Source organism: Punica granatum, chromosome 3 (assembly GCF_007655135.1).
Source record: "Punica granatum isolate Tunisia-2019 chromosome 3, ASM765513v2, whole genome shotgun sequence".
In the NCBI taxonomy this organism is placed as follows: Eukaryota; Viridiplantae; Streptophyta; class Magnoliopsida; order Myrtales; family Lythraceae; genus Punica; species Punica granatum.
In genome coordinates this window covers 32176621-32200205 of record NC_045129.1, presented here as the reverse complement: position 1 = coordinate 32200205, position 23585 = coordinate 32176621, and the positions used below count along the sequence as shown (strand labels likewise).

The 23585-nt window shown below is 38.0% G+C and overlaps 2 protein-coding genes across 2 annotated transcripts; one reads left to right on the top strand and one right to left on the bottom strand.

Moving 5' to 3' along the window:
• Positions 1-4010: 4010 nt before the first annotated feature.
• LOC116198672 (zinc finger protein WIP3) lies at positions 4011-7056 on the top strand. Its single transcript, XM_031528884.1, has 2 exons — positions 4011-4696; positions 6133-7056. The coding sequence occupies exons 1-2, from the start codon at positions 4142-4144 to the stop codon at positions 6574-6576; spliced, it is 999 nt and encodes a 332-aa protein (XP_031384744.1). The 5' UTR covers positions 4011-4141; the 3' UTR covers positions 6577-7056.
• Positions 7057-10047: 2991 nt separating this feature from the next.
• Positions 10048-11671, bottom strand: LOC116198570 (beta-1,6-galactosyltransferase GALT29A). Its single transcript, XM_031528754.1, has one exon. It carries the CDS (start codon positions 11456-11458, stop codon positions 10304-10306), a length of 1155 nt encoding a protein of 384 aa, XP_031384614.1. The 5' UTR covers positions 11459-11671; the 3' UTR covers positions 10048-10303.
• Positions 11672-23585: the final 11914 nt, after the last annotated feature.

Below are 23585 nucleotides of genomic sequence, written 5' to 3'. Positions count from 1 at the left end.
CATCCATATGGTCCCCCACTATTTCAAGTTCACGGAAAGGCAGATTATCTCTGTATCATTCTATGTAACGTATGACGTCGAATTAAATTTTACAAACAATACTAATAATATCAATAACAATAATAATAATGTTATATTAAAAACACAGAAATGTGGTGTAAAAAGTCGAGGAGAAACGGAGGCAAGAGTTTGAAAACAACCAGTGAAGAGGAAAAGGGAGAATCATGGAGAGTGGCAATAATGTACAAAAGGAAACAGCTAATAAAAAAAAAGAGAGAAAAAAGCTCAACCAGAAAGTAAAGGAAAGAAAATAAAATTTTTGAATCAAAATTGTAGAAAATATTGCTCTCGTAATTTCATAAAATTAATAATTGAAATATTATTTTCCTCCTAACAAATGCGCCTCATCAAATCAAATTCAAATTGTATTATTCTCTTTATAGGATTAGAATCGCTAACCACTCAATTAATATTTTATTAATTTTTTTGGGTTGATTTTCTTTTTAATCTTCATGTTGCGTGTGTTTCCTGAAAATCCGCTAAAGATATCGTTCTGTCGGCAATAAGTTGTGTAGGGTTATCTCCTAGTGAGCTCTACAGGAACAAAAAACACAGGGTTTCTGTGGGGTCTCTCTTTCTTATTTTCTTGGCTATATTGCTTCACAAAATTTGGCCACAGCTTTGAACCCAATATGAGCAGGCAATCATATAGTACAATTGTTATGCATTAGTTATCAACCATCATGATTATAACAAGCCAACTTGCAATTTATGGCACCGCTCTGAACGGTCATCCAATTACATGTATTCACACGAATTTTTTTCAAAAAGTACAAATATAACACGATTTTGAACTTCTGCTTTTATTTTTTGTCAGTAACAAAAGAGATCCATAAGTCTTATAGGGAATTGAATTTTTTTACAATAATTTTGTGGAGGTCTCTAAGATATCTGGCTTTTTGCCATCTTTTATTAATGATACTGTTATGGTTTATAAAATATATATATATATATATATAATTATAATTTTGTCCAGGTAGATTTCTTATACAATTTTGATCTTTACGAGCAGAGTTAAGATTGCATCAATCTAAGTCGACGGATCACGGAAACAATGGATATGGTGTAAAATGAGGCGAGGTATGAATTATATTAATGTAATAATAACCTGTTGCAGCACTTCAAATTATTTTTTTCCGATGGTAGGACCTAGATATGTATAGTTAAAACGTAAGTCTTTGTAAGCAATAAGAACGATTTGCATGATGAAGTACGTACATGCACTAAATAATTGATCTGACTAAAATATGCTTACATAAAACTTAGGTGTATTCTGCATGATCTTGCCCCAGTTTCTTTTATGGAAAAACTAGAAGCAGACCCATGCCATGTACGGAAATGCATAAAATATATGATAGTAAAATAAAATATTTACTCTCCACCAAAAAAAGTAAAATATTTATTTTTAAATAATATCCAAATATTGTCTTAACAAATTTGAGAGATTGTGGAGCCGTATATATTTTTGCGAAAGTTTATTATATATAAAAATTAAGGAGAATTATAACATGACATCAAGTCAGGGTGACACATTTGGTATATCAATTCAAGTGTTTAAATTCAAGTGTTTAATATTTCAATTTAACTATTTAATAATGTTACTATTTGTGATTAATTATATCAAATAGTAAATACTTGAATTAAAATACTAATAATGTGAATTGAAAGTAAAAGTAATAAAAACTTGTACAAATCGCAAGTACTAAAAGTACTAGATACTTGAATTGAAGTACTAAACACTTGAACTAAAACTATTAATACGTATTATTGTGACTTCATGCCATGTTAGAAAGAAAGGAAAAGAAAATAATAAAAGAGCAAACGAAATTTGAAATGGACGGTTAAAAACTTGGAATACATGAGAAGGAAAGTGGGAAAGAAAAGAAGTGGGGAAATTGAAAAATCTATACTAAACTTATATTTTTTAGGAGTTTTTAGGAAATTAAAAGTTAGACAAAAGTCTTCGTAATAGTATAGATAGATGCTAATATACACATAGCTTGCTTGTATATATCTTAGCATTAATTTCTTGTATGAAAATATTGTAAGAACTCTTAAAATGATATAAAATCACTGGTAAGAGTATCAAAGAGAAATCTAATTATCTCTCCCATAATAATGTCTCATTTTCGAGTACTTTAACAATTTTATAGATACTTTCGGCAGAAAAATAAAATCTAGATATTTGTAAAATCATTTTTATTCAAAATATAAGTGTAAAAAATAAAGACATTTTCGAGTATTCCATAAACGTAACTAGATTATAAATATATTACATATTATAAATAAAAAATATTCTTATATTTGTAATAAGATTAATTTCTTCTGTATTTAGGTGTAATTAACTTGGTAACTTTTTATTGTAACGAAAATCCTTTATTGAGATAATTTTACTCCTTAGTGAGCCAACCTGACTCAAATTAAATTAGTTAGAGTCTTGAACTTCTGGATACCAATGTATATACCGAAAGATCCAAGTTACATATCCACCTTTTATCTCTAATGTATGCACAAAAAATGGATTATAATGAATAATTTCAATGCAAAATCAAGGAGGATTTAGATGAAGAAGGAATTAACTAACGGTATAATCTTAAGACATTACTTTGGACTCTCTGGCCCCGAATATCACCCAAAAAGAAAATGTTAACACATTACTGAAAAATAAACCGTTCTCTCTCTCTGTTTTTTTTTTGTCAATTGAAATGACAATTAAGTTTTAGATTTCTAAAAATGTAAATTAAGTTTTAGATTTCTAACTACCAAAAGCTTACTTGACGCATTCCTCTTGTATGATTCCACTTATATATATATATATATATATATATGCATACACATATATAAATAATTGATGATAATACCAAATGAATAAATAAACAATTAATTAATTAAGTTTTGCAAACATTCGCATGCTCCCGCAGTATATGTTGAACAAATTAACTTCGAGAGGCATCATCAGTCACCTTCCACATAACCACATGAAAAAAGTTACGTCTGCCATTAATATTATTTTCCCTTATTGAAGTTAAAATAATAAATGTATGCTCTTTCTTGCATTACTTTAACGTCGTCCACAATCTATTTTGCTACAATTTTAAATCGTTCTACGTTTCTTTTAGGTATTGACCAAACGCTCTCTGCCTTCCCCCCTTTCTTAATTTCTCTTTGCTCCCACTCACCAAGTCATCAGCTCTTTGTCAAGGTTTAATAAGAAATCTCCAGTCTATGCATGTGGGTCAAATATTCATGATATCCACTAAGGAGGAAAGCTAGGGGAAAATAATTATAATATAAGACATAACATCCCTTTACGGGGTGAAGAAAATTTCACAAACTTGATGTATATACACTTTTTTTTAGTCATAAAAGAGGTTATGCATAAGACTGTTATGAAAAAGAGAAAAGAAAATTGATATAAGGAGGCACGGGCTACCATATTAATAATAATTGAACCTAAAACTCTCTTTCTCAATATATACTATATATTAATTAGGATATGCAGTGTTTTTCATTGTGTTTTACTCATACAGTAAAACTTTGCACTAATTTATTCACCCAAAAATTGGAGAAGTTGCAATGTATGATCTCTACTTTAGCATGAAATATTGACTTAATTAGAATATTGTTGAATTTATTTTATTTTCTACATTTTAACTCAAATAATATATTACAAAAAAAAAGTGCTAACTGTTCTAGGATTCTCTTTATTGAGTGAGTCTCATTTTTGCATGTCATTTTCCATAAACCCCACCACTAATAATCTCTCTCTCTCTCTTCTCAATATATATTTGGGTCTAAGAAATTAGAGGAATTAGGAAAGGGGAGAAGTGAAAAAAGAAGAAAAAGAGGCACCAAAAGACAAACCAAACGCACCTTTTTTTTTCTCCATAAAATCAACACCATGAATGCAAAATTAGCTTTCCCACATAAAGTCTAGATATAAACTGCATACCCCCTCACATGGTCTAAAATTATAGAAGGAGAGGAGAGGAGAGGAGAGGAGAGGAGAGAAGAGGAGAGGAGAGAAGGGAATTAGTAAGATTCAAATGAGATCTCTCTCTCCCAAGAGAGAATAGTTACTATGGGTTTACTGAGAGATCAATATCTTATAGATATCAACAAAGATCTATCATCCCCTCAAACCCCTTCTAACTTCATTGAATGGCTTAAGCCCCCAATCTTCTCTTCTTACTCTTCTTCTTCATCTTCATCTTCTTCTAGTTTGATTGAGCAAGCTGCCCATGAAACAATCCAATGCTTGCCTCTCCTCAGCAGCTTCAATGAGGCGAAGAAGCCTCCATTGAAAGAGGAGGATAATTCTATCTTTGGAGGAGATGATGAGAAGAAGCTGCTCACTGTGGACTTGAACATCGGGTTGCCCAACTACTACGCTGCGCCACTCCATCACCAACAAGTTCCTCGTAAAGCTGAGGTCCTTGATGAGCTCAAGGCAGAACACCCGGAGGCGCCCGATTGCAAGAAAATTAGGCCTCTGGTGCACGAGTACGGTTACTCGTTCGGTTCGGATCAGCAAAAGAGGTTCTGGATCCCGACACCCGCTCAGATACTTGTGGGGCCCATGCAGTTCGCCTGCAACATATGTAGCAAGACCTTCAATAGGTTCAACAACATGCAGGTCAGTTCTTGATTTCGATTCGAACCCTGAAGTTTCAATCTGTTATTGTGTATTGTAGTCTGTTAGCATTAGCCAGCCTCTAATAATTCTGAGTATAATTAGATGATATGTGCATGGGGGGGGGGGCGCTTCTATTAAATGAGGGTAAGATTAATTAAATCAATGATATCAATTATCATATATATATATAGAGAGAGAGAGAGAGTCAATCCTAGTCTTCAGCTAGGGTTACTGGGTTTGCTCATTAGATTAGACTATCATTTTTTTAATTTCTTGTTTTTTAGACAATATATAAATCAATTAACTTCTATAATAGAACTATTTTATAGCTCCCAGAATGTACTCCATCTATTCTATTTCTTTTAAAGTCATGTTACTTACTATGTTAGGAATCCAATTCAAGCGCTCTTCAAGATAATTAACATTGTGATATAAGTATTTTTCCGAGACAAAAAATTTACTCGATTAATTTAGCTATGAGTATACTGGGAAAACAAATCAAATTCTTCCAACAGTTACACGAAAATAACGCGTGAGGAAGTAAAGAAAGCATTAACTAAACAATGCAGGTGGGAGCAGGTATATATCATGGAAAGATATGCATACATAATTGGAGCTAATGCCTCTTATCTTTTACAAGATGCCCCAAAATCTCTCTGCTTTTTTTTTTCTCCTCCTTTTTCCTGGGCACTTCTTTCAATGCAATTGCTCTCTCTTCATATTGCTTTACTACACATAAAATAAAGCATTGTCTTAATTCAACCAAAAAGCATTGTCTTAATGTTTAATGCCTTAATTAAGCGAGAATCGGGTCCAATTAGCACCTTTTCCTTATTGCTTTCTCTTGATTAATGTCACATGTTTCCTCATACATATCCAAAGGAAAGAAATTTATTAAGAGATGTTGCATGATTCACTCTCTATGATTAGTTATAATCAATGTCTAGCTTTATCAGCTACCCCACTTATATTCCTTTCCATCTCTCTACAATGTATATAATCGCAAGACGTTATAATTAAGTTCATAGGCATATTATATATGTCTAAATTTTCAAGCATTTTCTATAATATATAATAATACTCATCGTTTTTCTTTCAAGTTTGAGCTCTCCATGATTACAATTAGCCTCTAAATATATTATGCGATTAATTCATTAGATTTTGTGAAATTGTGACAGAAGTTTCGACCATTGATTCCATATGAAAGCATCATGGGTTCTGTTTAAAGCTACCTTATTCTTCGTTCATGTCGTGTAATCAAGTCGTCGAAGCATGCCTAGTCCTACTAGGATAATAAAGAAGAAGAGATATAAGCCTAACACGACCATGTACATCAAGACACTTCTCATTAGCTAATCCTTCATGATATAATTAGTACATTGATCACTTGATACTTCACAGTAAAACATTTTTCTCCTTCTGCATTACGGAAACAGATGCACATGTGGGGTCATGGATCGGAGTACAGGAAGGGCCCAGACTCCCTGAAAGGGGCGCAGCCTGCAGCGATGTTGAGGCTCCCGTGCTACTGCTGCGCCCAGGGCTGCAAGAACAACATCAACCACCCAAGGGCTAAGCCTCTCAAGGACTTCCGGACCCTCCAGACCCACTACAAGCGCAAGCACGGGGCCAAACCCTTCGCGTGCCGAAAGTGCGGGAAGTCATTTGCGGTCAAGGGGGACTGGCGAACTCACGAGAAGAACTGCGGGAAGCTCTGGTACTGCACCTGTGGCTCGGACTTCAAGCACAAGCGGTCCCTCAAGGACCACATCCGGTCCTTTGGGAAGGGCCACTCCCCTCACCCCTCACTTGAGGGTTTCGAGTCGTTCGACCATGATGAGAAGGAATGCATCACCGGCGGGTCCGAGGAGGACGAGTGATCAATTTACTCACAGTCACAACGCTTGATCGACGGTACTGTTCTCAGGTTGCTATATACGTAAGTACAGCGAACGGTAATTAATACATGATATCTAGGGAGAGTCTAGGGCTTGTCCAAGCTTGTGCTCGGCAACAAAAAAGTCTCTCATGGTGTAGGGATAGGTTTGTTGCGGAGCACTTGCTAGGTGATGAGAGTATGCATGCATGCTTCATATAATAAGGTAATTATTAGTTTCTTTTTCTTCTTTTTTTTTAATTTTGCAATTGTTCTTCTTCTTTGAAGTGATGAGGAGCTCGATCGAGAAGAGTCATCCTTTTAATAAATTGAAGAGACTGTATTAATTACCATGAAGTGGTGAAGTTGATGAATTTTCTCTGCTTTCATCTACGGAGGAAATTTGTCCGCTTCATTGCTAGCTGGTAATCTTCACTATATTGATCTTATATATCATGATGGAGTGTGTTACATTGTTGCTACATATTTCATTGTCCTATTCTATAAGTACCTAATTACTTGACCGTCTATCGATTTACTTTCTCCAAGTTACTCGTTTCCACCATGTAGATTTTTAAATTCGTACGGATTGATTATCATGCTTTGCGAGCTATAGCTTGCTATAACTCATTCAGATTTAGGATAAGACCTATTCAGAATTAGTTTTTACAATTTGTTATTTTTGCCAATATTTGGATCGCATGCGCATTCTATGTTGCAGGGCACACTTCCTTGAGGCCTCATGACATTCAGAGAGCCCCAACTAATCTTTTTAATCAACTCTAGGAATGATAATTGCTGAGCTGAAAGCTTGATTTCATTCATCTCTTGAACATGTACATATACTGCCGATTACAAGGAAAAAGAGGAAAGAATTCTAAGATATCTATTGCCTAATATGTATGTAACTAATAAGGCTAGTTAATATACAAGGGCACAACATATCTCCGCTAATCTCGGCAATATATTTTGTGATATACTCCGTAATAAGGAACAATTATATGTTTCAATTCGTTGATGATTGATCTCTATTCATGATTATTTCACTAGTCGTAGTGTGAAAGACCTCAAAATCACCTTCAATGTTTCCGTCTTTGTACGTAATTGCATAAAAAGTTCCAATATTTTGTTTCAATTAAAGATCTATCCCGACGTTCCGATCATTACAAAACAAAGATAAATAAATAATATGGAATTGTTATAATTCTTCGATCAACTATTACCTTTTTTGCGATATTTTCACAATTCAAAATCGTGTACATTTTACAAGAACATAAAAACTACCAAGTTAAATCTTTAAAAGTTGGAAACATTTGTTATCATTATTTGCGGAAAGAAAAATTGATCATATGCGAGTTACTGGTTACTTAGACCTGTCAAAGGGGAGTCTAAAGGAAGAAAACCTTGACTATGACCTCCAAAGAGGTTGCAGTGGTCAGAGGTGACCCATACCGACTATTCGTATATCTGAATTTGACATATCGAGGTCAAGGAAGATAAGTGATACGTGCGAGTTCCATTTTATCCAAAATTTTACTACTACAAGATTCTTTTCGCAACAATTAGAACGTTGAGATATACTCTTATTTTGATGAAACCTTCAGGACTTTTCTTACAATTATCCCTAATATATATTCTATCAAAGATAACTCTATATATTCGCGGATCTAGTCAGTGGTCTCTTTTCATATAAGTTACGAGTCCTATATATACATATATATATATATATATATATATCAATCTCTTTTAATTAGTGTGTCCTACAGTTGTCGAAAGGGAAGAGATCAATGTCCTATAGTCCTCACAGCAACTTCTTTGATACTTAAATCACGATAATAATCGATATGGACAACAAATCAAAGTCCTATACAACATGATTCAATTGTAAATATGATAAAGAATGACCTACAAATTAGAGCTTTTTATGTTCCTCCTAGATGAAGGTGAAGGAAAGATCAGTAAGTGAGAACTAAAAGGAATTATAACTAATAAGAGAGTTTGGTGCAGTGACATTTGTTCTCAACTCAAAATTAATAGATTTCTTAATCGAATCTTATTGATTTCCGATGTTTACTTTTACTGCCCCTAATTTATTAAGTTCATAGATATCTCCTTTATAATCGTGGGAAAAAAGAAAAAAGAAAAAAGAAAAAAAAGACTATAATATTTGAAGTTTGTCTTGAGAAATGGCCTCTTGATTGACAATAATTAAGTTGGGGGAGTTAATTGAAGAAATCATGAGACATGTTTATGAAAATTCAAAGGTCGGACCGCCACACCTTTGTTTTGTCGGGGGTGAACAGAAACTTTGTGCTTTTGGTGGACAAAAAGAGAGATTAAATTTGCTCATTGTTTCAACTAATCAATGCTTGTATTATTTAATTAGCTCGGGTGGATTACTGGGTCCTAATTTTCCACTCTTCTCAATAATTAATTACTTAAAAATCCCAAAATCACCCTTTTCTAATACATCATGCCATCGGTAGGTGCGATTAATAAACCAAAAACATATTATTCGAGGTTTTCGCAACATTGATTACATGATATCTAGTGATAATCTAATTCATACCGAGGTTTCGTGGCATGCCAAATGAGTTGGCCAAGACCAATTAGTGCCGAAAGTAGTGCATGCGGCAACATCTTGCTCGGTCGAGATAGCTTTTTTGTTCTCGATCAGGATATACACGCAACAGTTGCTCAAAGAAAATTACGAGATGTATAAGAACATCGATCTTTTCCGGGAATGGGAATGGAGGATCGGGCCTAAGGGCCCAAACCCATTTGGAAATAATGTTTCAAGCCCCTGGCAAAGTAAAGCCTTCTTCCAGTCAATGGGCCGCTTTGTGGCCCAATAAGGGCTTTGATCTGAATTCCTATTTGATCCGTGATTCTAATCTTTTGAATTTCAGTTCAGACCTCGTGCTCATCTGTTGACGCGAACCTAAATCGAGAGACTATCCGACTGTGTCATGAGGATTGAGGAACACGTCATGGCCGATGCCTTGTCCCGATATGCGGTGTCTAGTTATTGGACCAGGACACGCATCATTTTCATGAGAGAAAAGCTCACCACGATACCGGAGCTCCCTAGGCTACTCCGGGCCAGTGGAGCCATTTTGTCTACTTCTGCCCCGATCACTGGACCAATCCAAAGTTTCATGCTGTTCACATCACGGGAACTGTAGAGAATCTTCTATCTAAACGTCAAGGAAGGAAGAAGGACAGGCATGAGCTCGGAAAGAGAGAAACGAGTGTTATAAACCGAAGCTTAGCTCTCAAAGGAAATGCTTCGAGGTCGAATCGACTCTCCGTTGTTCAAGCAGTTGCTGTAAGTTCCATGAAGAAATTATGACAGGTAGTGGATATAAAGCATATGAACATTAAATACGACTAAAATCTTCCTCGTTCCCGTGTGACGGTCGGATCAAAGAACAGAAGAAGAAAGTAACCCATAAACAGGAAAGATCCAATAATCTTGAACAGCAACATAACTGAATGTTGTGAATTGTATTGCTGCTAGAAATTCAATCTTACATTTGATATGAGTATCGATCCCGAAACTACTTTGATCAGCTTGGGAGCCCGCACGAATCCTATTATCACTATTCCTTAACCGTAAACCAATCTCGTGGTAACCTAACAAACAGTTATAACATGAGTTACAACAATCTGATCCTCATCCTTCCACGAACAAACAATCGAATGCAGACTAGTTCTCCACCGTCCTGTGCTTAGTGATACATTACCATCGGAGGGAACTCAAACTTCTCCGAGATAAATGGAACTGCCTGAGGCCTCTCCATAAGATCATGGTACAAGTCGTATTCAGCTTCGTAGTCGTGCAAGTGGAGCTCGCCCTTCTGGTTCGTATGGTAATGGTGCTTGGCAGAACCCGACTTCCCGAACCCAAAAACGCTAACTTTATCACAAATACCCAAAGCCAGCATTATCGCCTGCATCCCGGAAGAGTAGTGGAAATTCCGGCCATCGTGAACCTTGGCCCAGCCCTCCAATTGCTTCCCCGTGACCATCACGAACCGCTTCAAGGAGTAATACTTTGCAATTCGGGCACAGAGTACATCGAACCTCGGATCGGTTACAAGGAGGGGCGATTTGTGGGACGAGTTGCAGACCGTGTAATCGAGGAAGTGGACGGCCTGGCAAATGTACATGAGGATAGGAACATCAGCTCCATAAGGGTGGCAGAAGCAGCCCTGCCTCCTCGAACAGAGCTGGAGGATGTTACTATTTACAAAGGATATGGTGGTCTTCGACCCGACATTGCCCTCGAAGCTACTGACTCTCGCATTGTTCAGCCGAATCACCGCCTCGTGGCTATCGATCAACTTCCCATAATTGCTCTTGAGGAGAATCCCGCTGTTCCCGACCACGGCGCAGGAGGAATATTTTCGTTCCGAGACCGGGAGTCCGTAATGCCGGTCAATCGGGTGCTTCACCTGCCGGACCAAATCCGACATTATATCATCTTGGAACCTCTTTCTCCTAGCCCAATCCTGCAAGTTCCTCCGGAAGTCCAAGAAGAACCGGTAGTACCTCGGGGACCGGATGGCGAGCGGGTGGGCGGTGCCGATCGACGAGGACGACCTCACCCGCCGCATCGGGGCGAAGTTCCGGTACCTCCACGACTGGCCCGCGAAGTTCCCCTCGAGCAGGTTCTCCGTGTCCTGCTTGAACTTGGGCTCGCCCAAATCGGTCTCCGCGAGCTTGAGGAGAGTGGAGTTGAAGACGGGGGGAGGAAGGTGTTTCCGGCCAGCCTCGAGGTCGAAGGGGGAGAGGCCGCGGCGGAGGAAGGCGCGGCAGGTGAGGGTGGCGGCGAAGGCGGCGAGGAGGAGGATGCTGAACAGAGGGCGAGCAGGCCGTTTCATCTCCGACCCGACCCGGGAGCTGGGGAGGGCTGCTGCTAAAGGTGGGCAAAAACCAATCTTGCGGCGAATCTTGAAGGTTTGAGGAGGAGATCCATGGCGGGTCGGCGGGAAGATGGGAACTTGGGGAGGTGGGTAGTGAGCTGAGAGGTCAGTGAAGCTTATAGAGAGAGAGAGAGAGAGAGAGAGAGAGAGAGAGATCTGAGGATGGCAAAATTTGAGGATTTTCCTTTTATTAAGTGTAAGGGATGAGAAGGACATGAGAGAGACCTAAGAAATTGAGATTATTTGAATTCTGCGTTAATCTTTTCTCAATCTCTCACTGCCTGAGACAACACGAATCAAATAATAATACATAGAGAATGATTAATTTTTTAGTATCCTAATATCGAAAAACTCAATGGACTGCAACTAATTTAGTCTTAAGAATTTTTTACTGTGAGGTAAGACTGCTTAAGAATTTTTCTTATTTTGGTTAGTCTTGGGAAGGCTTTGATTGGGAGCTTATGGCAATGAAACAACAACACGGGCAAATGCAAATTTGGTAGTCATAACAATGCAGAACTTTTTTGTCCAATGGGAAGGAATGGAGTGGTTTTGTTTAGGGATTGCAAGGAGGATATACCCTTGAGAAGGTTAGGTGCGTCATTGTCGTGGGCAATCCCGGGTTGCTTTGGCACGGACGACATGGTCTTATTTTCCGTCAAAAAGTTATAAACTATATCGATAATCGGCGATCTATTAAACATCGGCTCGAAACATAAGATTCTTCATGAGATTTTTGTGATTCAAAATATTTAACGATTCTTTTTAATCAAGTTTAAATTTATCATGAGTGTAATATAAAAAAATATTTATGGTGAAAATTGGGAAGAAGGCTCGTATTCAACTCATATTTGCTCCATAAATTGTTAATAGGTCCCAAACGATCTTATCGTTTGTGCCGTTGACAATACGGTGAATCCAATGTTGGTGGATGATGGAGATGGTGACATGGAGACAACAGCAAGGTGGGGAGTTGTGATTTAGGGTGGGTCCATTGGTGTGGTGAATCTTTTCGATCGCATTGGTTTGATCTAACATGGAGAACATACATGTCCATTAACCATAACAATTATATCGCATTTTTTTTATTTTTAAACTTAAATGATTTAATTAATAAGAATTACTTTAAACGATTCTGAGTTTGTTCCCATTAAACAAGATCTCGAGATCAAGTTTGTGAAGAAAAAAATTTATACTGTGAAAATTTTACACACTTAATGGGTCGACACAGTTCAAATTAAACTAATTATAATCCGTTAAATTTTCGAATACTAGAATATCCATCGAAAAAAAATGATAATTTGGAGTGATGGGGAAACATGTATTCGCTATGAGGTACTCATATCGTGGTTGAAACTATGCACTAAATTATGCGCTCAATTGTTTCCGAAAAATTACTTAAAAAATATTTTTCGGGTAAAAATTTGATGATCCCATGATGTATATATATATATATATATATATATATATATAAAGATCACTAACAAATATGGCATGTTACACGCGTGATTAGCACACTAGTCATCCTTTGCTGCAAACTAATTAATGCTTCGTTATGCTGTGTAATGAGATAATATTACAGCATTTTCTCATTTTTCACGCTAAAACTCTTTATTCAATTTCACCATTTTTCTAGTGAAATGATAAAGTGTCAATAACTTATTGACTGCAATTAATCTTCATTTAAATATTAATTTAGTCCCCTTACGAGCTAATGTTAGTTAGTTTTAAATTATTGGGTTGTAAATATTAAATTTCCATTGGGCTTATACGGACTTGGACCCATATCCACTTAAAAGCTCAAGCTGATAAGTGGTGGTACCCAAGCCATATATTAACCCATGAATTTTCATTTTCTTTTCCGATGTGGGATTTATCCCATTTTACTCCTCAACACCCGCCCTCACGTGCAATGTGTGGTCTATTTCTACCTACACATTGTCACGTGCCCTTAAATACCCGCCCTCAACAATTGACCTCGAGCCGGACTCATCTTCCGTGCTCGGGCGAGGGGGGACACTAACACGAGGCGCACTCTTGGCTGCACTCGGACATACTGGGCCTGACGTGGTGTGGGTGCGCACACGCGCATAGGCACGCATACGCGTAACCTAGGCTTTGATACCATATTAAATTTCCATTGGGCTTATACGGACTTGGGCCCATATCCACTTAAAAACTCAAGCTGATAAGTGGTGGTACCCAAGTCATATATTAACCCATAAATTTTCATTTTCTTTTTCGATGTGAGATTTATCTCATTTTACCCCTCAACAGTAAATAAAGTCGCCGAATCTCAATTAGCCGTTCAATCACTTTACGGCATTTTACCTTAGGTGCCCAAGAAAATGTCACATCAATCACTGATTTCGACGCATTCTTTGTGCAATGGGGGGAAGATTAATTTGTGAAAAATAACAAGGCAACCATTATTATTAATGATTAATCATCTGAAGCGTAGTATGCTTTTTTCCAGGAAACGCCATGGGGGAGCACATGATTTATTCGTTTTCCCTCCGGTTTGATTCCAAATCTCCATCGAGGTTTTGCTCCCACTTGTTTGTCTTCCTTGTGGAACCTCGGGATTGGCTCCATTTTTAAAATTTTACGATGAATAATATTTTATTTTATGGATCATATTATCATTTCGTTTTGTTGATGGGATATCAAACTTTACAGGCGAGTTTAATAGATTTATACACTGGCGTGAGAAAGAAAATTCAGTGTCTTCGTAAACATGTCTTCGATACTTTTATCCTATAGACATTCCATATAACAAGAAATCGCATTTAACTTATAATTATGCAAAATGTATGTTTCTTTTATTGTGGCTGATGCTAGTTACAGCATTTCCTAGCCGTAATATTATATATTTTTAAAATATGAAATGTCTAAATTTCATGTTACGACGGTTTAAACACGTCGGAAATTCAATTTTATTGAATAAATAAGAGAATCCATGAGCACGGCCGAGCTAGGGGAGGACCGGACTATACGGCACGGGGGAAAGGACGAGGACGAGGGGTCCCATAATATTAAATAGGTTGGGTCGTCGATTATTTCGGGGGTGACATTTTATATTTTAAACAACATTAGAATTTAAAAGTATTAAAATGCAGAAATTAAATACTGGGCGGCAGAGGACCTCACCGAGGACTCTGAGTCAACTTTGGAATCTTTGATGATAAATGTTCCGGTCTCTGTCGAGGCTCAAGGCAGAATCGGTCCAATTAAACATAATCTATGGTAAAATGAATATAGTTAACTGAAATAAACTGTAGTCGATTATGTTTTATTTTTCAGTCCACTATGTTCAACTGGATCGGTATCACTCCGAAACCGAATAAGCTCCCCTCTCTCAACTTAGGGGCGTTTGATTAATTCATTAAAAAACAAATGGGGCATTTGATTTGAGTGTTATTATTAGATTGTAAAAAAGTTGAAAATTATAGGAAACTTTTAATTTTAAGTTTTGAATTTGACTCAAATGTAAGATTTGGCGAATATATTGAATTATAGAGAACTAAGTGATTATATAATGTATTGTTTATTTTTATAGAGATAGGACGTGAGATTTACGAATATAATCTCGTTATAATTTAAAATTTTCATATACTTCAGATGCGAAATCTTTATCACTCACAATTATAAAGTTTTAACTCAAAAAAATGATAAATTACGTTAGCTTTGCAACTAAATGCTGTAAAAAAAGATAGAATGTCCTGATTTTCGCAAAAAAATATTCAGAGTACATTGAACCAATCGGCCCCTCAGTAATAATGATTAGAGCCTTTCCCCCAATATGAACATCTCATTTTATCATAGTAAATTGAGAAGGGAAAAAAAGGAGGAAAAGGATTAGTTCTCCTAAGTGAAAATCTAGGAAAATAAAAATATGTATTTCTCTATGTTGGAATTAATGTCGTCTGACTGATAATTACAATTTATAAGGGAGACTTGCTAATTCGGAGATTTAAGTGTATAAAAATTCATGTGGTGGCGGGAGTTGAAAGTATGATCATATTGTTAATTGAACTAGTTTGATTTCGTTTTTTTTTTCACTTCCTTTTTGAAAAAAAAAATACTAGTTTCATTTTGTGCAATGCGATCCTTGTTGGAAAAAAGAATTTGGATTCACATCATTCTTAATTATATCAACCATTTAACGCGATTGTAATAAAAAAAAATTGAAATGTATATAGACGGAAAATTACTCCATTAATTTCCTAAAAATTAATGCATGTCATATTTGTAAGTGCAAATGAAAAGTAAATACGAACCGGAAATACTCCAAAGTAAACACAGAAGTGGGCAAAACGCAACTTGCCGAATATCAGGAATATAATAAATAAAATATCAGCTCAAGATAAGATGTGTTATGTGGAAGGGTTAGTGTAAAATCACAGTATATTAATGTGGGGAAGATGAAGAAGACGACATATCGGCCATTCCAAGCCCCATAGTTTTGACGATTACGTAGTCACTCATACCTCATTAAGTGTTATAAATTATCTCTTCATCTTAAAAATATGTAAAATTAATTTGATAACCACGCAATTAGTAACCTTTTATCAATTTTTAGATTATCAACACATATAAACATATGATTAATATAAATAAAAAAAGATATAATGAAAGCTATCTATATGTATATATTCTATCGAGTAGAATTTTAAAATTCTACTTTAACTTAATTCTACCAACAACAAAACAAAATAACTTATACAAAGTCAAAGGGTGTGTCCCATTTATACCACTATTTTTCCACAACAAAACAAAATAACTCATACAATATCAAAGGGTGGGTTCCATTTATATCACTCTTTTTTAAAATCAAAATCTAATTTTAAAATCTTACTTTGAAATCAAACGCAGCAATCGGAGTGACAGCGAAAAAGTTGAAAATAATGATGATAATTAAATACTTACTCTAATCTTAAATGCAAATAATACATACATATATATATATAGATGATGGTCATTTAATACATATATTTGCGTATGTATAAAGAGTAACAACAAGTAGATGAGGGGCCTGGAACAACAAAAACAACAACACAGAGATGGCGATGTCGATGATGAAGGTGATCGTTCCCTCCCTCCCTCTCCCTCAGCTGACAACTGCCTCTCACACCTGACGCCCTCAACTTGTTCTCTCCTTCCGATCAACCTCCCTCAACTCGTTTTCCCCCTCTCATCACTGCCCTCATCTCATCCTACTCTCTCGAACCCTCTCAGCTCGAGCCTAGTCCTCTCAGCTGACAGCAACGTCTTCTCTCCTTTTCCCCACAAGTCACTCCTCAACCCTCAGCTTCCCTCTAGCCTTCTGTCCTCTCAGCTTTGCTGACTCTACTTCCTAGTTCCCCCACAACAACTCCCTCAGCTCGACCCTCTCAGAACTCCTTCATAACCTCAGTTCTGAAGGCATCATCTCTCTCCCTTTCTCGGCTCTCCTTCTCTCGACCTCAACATAACATCCCTTCACCTTGTCTCTCGACCGGTTTCTCTTTTCCCAGTTCTTTTCCCCGGCAAACGGGCTCATACCCGTTTCCCTCAACTCACAAGTCACCCTCATACCTGACTCCCCCTTTGAGCTTTCTCCTTTTACTAGTGCTTCTCTCTGTGAGGCTACTATGGTTGCGTTACCAACCGCCATTGCCCGCCACTGCTCATCTCCTAGACACTGTCGCTGCCCCTTTTCATTGGCTTCCGAGCTAATGTGTCATTTCTTCGAATTCCCGAGCCTCCTAAGTTGTTTTGCAAGTTACCGTGGCTGTTATGCAAAGGAGTCGTTACTGCGTTGCTTTTGCTCGTGCTTCCCGGATTCCTTGACGTTGGTGTGGCTGGTTGTTACTCCCTTGGGACCTTTGAGCCGAGGTGGTGTCGGTCAGTGGCTGTGGTGGTCCACATCAGCCCGTTCCAACCTCCGTTTGGGAGACCCTTAAGGCCTTTACGGGCCCCCTTGTGAACTCGACCTAAGAAAAGTATAAGTTCTGGACTTAGTGGCATGATTATGGCTCATTTTATCGGTTAATTCGATAATTACATGGATGATGATGTTATGAAATGAATCTTGGTTTAAAGGAAAAAGGAAAGCACGAATCGGCTTTAACATGAACTCGTATTTTAAAACCGACATGTTGAGATGACAAGGACCGACACAAGGACGAATTTGAATGTCTAAAATATTGACCTTAAAATTGGTTGTATGAGACGGGAACGAATCCACACAAATTGAATTTCAAGCTTACTCAGCTTTAAGAAATAAAATCGATTAAATACATCAAGACCGGTTTTATTGATCACTTGGACTTAAAACCGACAAATTAAATTTTATTTTGATAATTTTTTCCTATATTCATATGTTTGGAATGTTTGAATGCATTTTTTATTGAGACCTAACACGAATTGGTTTAATCACGTAAAGTCGATTAAAAATTGGGTTTAATTTCAAGACAGACGGGAATTAGGTTTTTTTATCAGGCGGTCCACCAATGACCATCTTGACAACTCGAAAATCAAAAATTAAAGCATTCAGAAAATTTTAATTAACTCAATAATTCCACACAGTGGTAATCAGGACGTTTCACTATGCTAAATTAATTCCCTCGACCTTTAATAAATTACACGAACCGATCAATAATATATTATCGCATCGACGGTTCAAGAACTGTTAACTATGCCCTTTTAAAATTCACAATCTCAAAAGCACCAAGATACGTGTCACGCGTAGCATGGATATCTAAGAAGTGCTCGTATATCTTGGCTTGAGTCTAAGTCCGATTTGAGGCGGCTCAAGTCGGGGTACATGAGTCCTCTTTAGGCCACTTCCGAACGGAGCGACTGACTTCTCGACTCTTTTGGGGTTCTCACGACCCCTATGGATCCAATAGATCGGTCGACACCGACTACCGACTTTCGATAGTCCATGGCATGTGATCTTGATTTTTCATGGACACACATATTTTTCAGTTCAAGGGCATGATCACCAGCTCTGGACCCGCTGACACCCTAGAAATTAGGATGACCGAAACATACCGAATAGGAAAAGGGGCGGGCGCCTGTCATGGTGCGATTGTCACTCGTGTACCCCCTCTTTTCCATCTGTATGTTTCTGTCACCCTAGTGTAGATTCGGGCACTTAGGGAATTGAATTAGAGGCACGAGCGGAGACGGCTCGTAAAAGGTTGTCCGGTCCCTCATGGGTCATGTGCAGAGATCTTAGCATCCTCGCGGTGCTTCGTGCCCCTGTTTCCCTAGGTTTGTACTTAGGACGGGTCAATACGAAAAACTGATTAATCTAAAACTCGACTTAATCAAACACGGGCAAATAGCCAGGCAAAGGGTTAAGTTTTGGGTTTTAGGCGAAAATACACTCGTCATAATCTGTACAAGCCACACTGTCACAATACATAACAATTTAAAAACAACCCACACATGCGAGACTTGACTACAAACACCGTGTTTGTCGGGTCTTTAAAAGTATTGCCAAATACAACATACCCTACCAGGGCGATCCATGACTTATTCACATCAAACATATTATCCCGTTTGTCTATTTAGGGTAAGAATTTGCTTGCCAAGTAATCTCGAATTATAACATGATAAATCACATAAAATTGATAATAACACACAATTTGTCTGTTTTGTCTTTTTTTTAATTATTTTTTCTCTATTTTTCTATGTTTTCTTGCGGATTAAGCTTGACCCTTTAGAATGCGATTCACACAGGGTCCAACGCCCTCTAACTGTTAGGAAGTGGTGTATGCCCTAGAAGCAATCTATCATCAGTTCTGTAATATGACATGTATTTCATTATATTACGAGGCATTTCTGTTATTGTGTAGATTGCGCTAAATATGATTTTATACAGTAATGTCCTTGGAACAATAGGCATCAAGTGTGACTTGATTGTGAGATCCTATAATTACCGAACATTATTCCTAAATGTCCCTAGTCAAAGTATTATCGTTAATTTGGACAACGATAATACGGTTAGACTAGTGTGGGTGTTGATTGATGACCAAGTCTCACAGGTCATGGATATGGAGATATCAAGTCATACTACATGTATACATTAAGAATAATGTGTATTGGACTGACCCGCCATGAGATTTCTACATGGGTTGTTACGTGACTGTCATTAGCATATCTCAAAGTGACTATAGTGTAATGGTCATTTGACTTGAGGTCACCATGAACTCTTCCATGTAATGTCACATACTTTGATACTGTCAAACGCCACCGTAACAGGCTGGTTATAAAGACAGTTATTGGGTATATCACAAAGCATGAAAAAGAATGTGAGTGACTAAGATAGGATTTGTCCCTCCTACGAAACGGGAGCGATATCTCACGGCCACTTGGTGGTTAAGTCTAAAAGTGTATGCATACCCAAATGAGTCGATATAGCGATATCGAACTCATTTGTTTTGATAGACTTACCCGGTAAACTAAGAAAGAGAGAAATTAAACCATACAAGGATGATATCTACCATGTCTTGGACTCAATAGAGATATAGAGGACAAATGGATTATATTACATGGTAACATAGGTCAAAAGGTTCGTCGAGAAATTGACTTTCCGATTACTTGAGTAATAGTGATGCATTGCTAGATGCCGATCACTATTTGTAATATAGAAATAGAGATTTCGATATTACTATCAATGTAATTGGGAACTTACATGGTCACACACTACGACTAAATTGACAATATATTTTTAAACAATAAAATCGTCTAATAGAGATTAGATGATTTATGGTGCGACCGATTAATCGAATATTTAATGAGATTAAATTTGTCGATTAATTAGACTCGATTTATTAGATTTAATTTTGTTGCAAGTGGCTATTTTCATGGAGTCATTTGGAGTCAATTATGTGAACACACATGGGCCAATGGTTTAATGACACTTACCATACACATGGCTCATGGAGAGCTTATTTTCTTAATCCCACACCGGTGGAACAAAGAAAATTGCCCCTTCCTAAGTCTATATATATGTGTAGATATATGTATAGCAGATTAGATATATATAATGTATATATGTATGGTTTATAAACGTATATATATATAAATGAATATGGGCATAATAGAGTTGAATTATTCTACTCATTAGGTCCAATTAAGTCCAATAATTTCGGGTGTCGCATCGGTATTTCTTTCAAGCGTTGGCCGCTAGCACCGTCGATCTCGAAAACTCGTCGACAAAGTCAGTATGGATACTGGTAGAGGCGTCACGCGTGGGACGCTCGGTCAACAATTTTAAATATTCCAGGTACGCTTTATCTGCTCTTATTCTTCTAGTAGGTCTTGAGAATAGTTTCACGGGTAGGAAATTTTGAATTTTTGTTCCTTTTATGCTTTCGTAGATCCTATGAAACTAGCACTAACATCGATTACAAGGTCCAACACCCCCACACACACGAGTGCGCGCGACCCGAGTGCGATATGGGGTCTTGTCTTGAGTCACCATCTCGACCCTGTTTAATATCCATGTGGAGGTTGACTAGGATCAAGGCACGTGAAACGATGTTAAACAATAACTCGAGAGCTTCACCGGTCCCATGGCTATCTCGAGGACCATTCCGTCCTATTGAAAATCCATCGGTCCAGTCGGACTCGATCTTCGACTCTCATGAGCTCGCATCGCTTTAATTTCAGTTTCGATTTTTCCTAAACATAAGGTGATCTAAGTGGAATAATTATCGAACGCGAACCGACCGGGTCCAATCGTTATAATTTATATTTCTATTTATTTGAGAGAATAGTGTAAAGATTTATTTTGTACATTTATTCATGTAAGAATCCCGGTCGGAGAATGAATGGTTCGAGGGCTGAATCGGTCCAGTCGATCTACTTACCTAGGGACGAGTAAACCCATTGCTTTGTGGTTTCGGTTCGCGCAGGACGTCGACCATCACGGTCCGATGAACCGGTACGCGAGGATAGCGAACAGATTCCTTGATATATAAGCCTACTCCTCTCTCAGGTTCTTAGTCCGAATCGATCGTTTTCTTCAAATTTACAGAGTCAAAACGGGTAAGACGAACGTAGTCTAATCATGCAGTAAATAAATAAAAGTGGCAAGCACTAGGCAAACAGAGTACTGATTAGGCGTGTGGGATATAGACTCGTATGTAACAAAACCTCCAAATTCGAAATTTTCGGTTCTACAAGACCAATGTCTTAGCAAACTAAGTGTATCTCATACCCCTAGACCTGGGCAACTCACCAACCATCGACCTTCAAGTCGTAAATAGGTAGTGACGACTCCTTCCCATGTGTGTCCGTCACACATCCCCCCAAGAAGGTGGACACTCCCAAGCCGTGTAATTAGTTGCACACATGCGGGCCCTGACGAAATGAAATTTGGGTCCACAAAGGGAGCTGAGGAGCTCGAGGAAAAGCACAGTCACCGTATGGTGGGGAGTAGAGGGCAACACTAGCGACTTATGGAGCCCGAGGGAATGTGACATCAGCATAAGGGCTTTAGGGGAACCAAGGGACAACAGAAACATAGAATAAGGAGCTGAAGGAGGAAATGAAGCCGATGGTGATTGAGAAGGAAGGAGGAAGAATGAGGATGAAGGCTGAGGAAGAGATAAAAGTATGATGGTGCCAATGATGGAGATGGTGATGATGAAAGTGGCAGAAGAGGAAGAACAGGGGATGAGGAAGGAGAGGGGAAGAGTTGAAGGGAAAAAGAAAATGGACCGCCAATGGAATGGTTACACGTGGCAATTAACGGCCAACTAGTCAAATTTAACGGCCAAGTAAGCAATTCACGGCGGAGAATGAACGGAAGTTGACGACGTGCTAGATTTAAGAAAGATTTGAAATGATGTGCATTTTTAAAAAAAAAAATTTAAAGTAAGTAGTAGATTAGAGAATCAAGCCCGTTAAACCAGATCGAGCTTAGTCTAGGGCCCTTATCCTTCCCCAACACATAATGAGCTCAAATCTGATGATATTGATGTTGATCTAATCGGATCTGAGCCAATCCCGACTTGTATAGATGATTTAGGGTTTGGGTTGGGTCGACAATTCAGGGCAGGTCGGAGGATGCTCGTCAAGTCTGCATAGGAGACGATGTTGAAGTCGCCCTGACGGTCGTAGCGCCCCCTCCTCTTCTTGGTCTCTAGCGGGCGCGTGTAGTAGTTGCTTCCCTTCCCTATCAAGGGTCGCAGCTTCTTCGATGAGGCCGACCTTGTGCAGCGGCTGTGATAGCGTTGTAGCACGCTCACCTGACCCACGGTAATGGTGACAAAGTGGAGGCGTCCTCCTCCATCCAGCCTCCCCCCCCCGTAGCGGTTTCTTTCTTCGGCTTCCCCAACCCTCACAGCACCAGTTTCCCCCCACTCATCACGCAAAGAACTCTCCCTATAATCATTAATGAGCACCAATCGGGTCCCCTGCCGGATCAAAATCTTTTTGTTAGATCATATCTTCTTTTGTGATTTTCAATTAGGTTTCTACCCCGCTGGATATGATCGCTGGTTTGAACGGACCAATTCCCTTAAATTGACTAGTTAGGATTGGGACGTTTAGGGTTTGGTTTGATATGATATGCTATGTTATAATTGTTTGGTGATGCATCTGTGATGGGATCCTGCACTTGGATACCAAACCAAGTCATCCTCTTTGCGATGTCTCTTGAAATGGAGATAGAAGGTTGCCATGGATTAATGGATTGAACTTAAGATCCCTCTTTCCTGTTTTCACTGGGGTCCATGGTGAACTGTTGTATGAAGGTAGCTTATCAGGATTATTAATCATAGGAAGGCCCGTTACAATTGTAATTCTTTTTTTTTTCGGTTACAATAAGAGGCTCATGGCCTAATACAAGAAAATGTAAATGAAATATAAATAAAGGGGCATGAGTAGTCCCACCAATGAGAATCGAATCCGGAATCTCTAGGTTAGCAGGTGAGAGTCTTAGCCACTGCACTACACCCCCTTTCTCTTACAATTGTAATTCTTATTACTCGATATGACTTCCACATTTACTTTCCTTTGTGGTTAGCTTGGCGGGTTAACCAATATTTCTCGCTCTTGTAATTTCAGCTAAGGTATTTTTCTC

Coding starts and splice junctions, on each gene's coding strand:
- LOC116198672 (XM_031528884.1), top strand. CDS start 4,142: ATGGGTTTACTGAGAGATCAATATCTTATAGATATCAACAAAGATCTA. Junction 4,697..6,132: donor ATAGGTTCAACAACATGCAG/GTCAGTTCTTGA, acceptor TTACGGAAACAG/ATGCACATGTGGGGTCATGG.
- LOC116198570 (XM_031528754.1), bottom strand. CDS start 11,458: ATGAAACGGCCTGCTCGCCCTCTGTTCAGCATCCTCCTCCTCGCCGCC.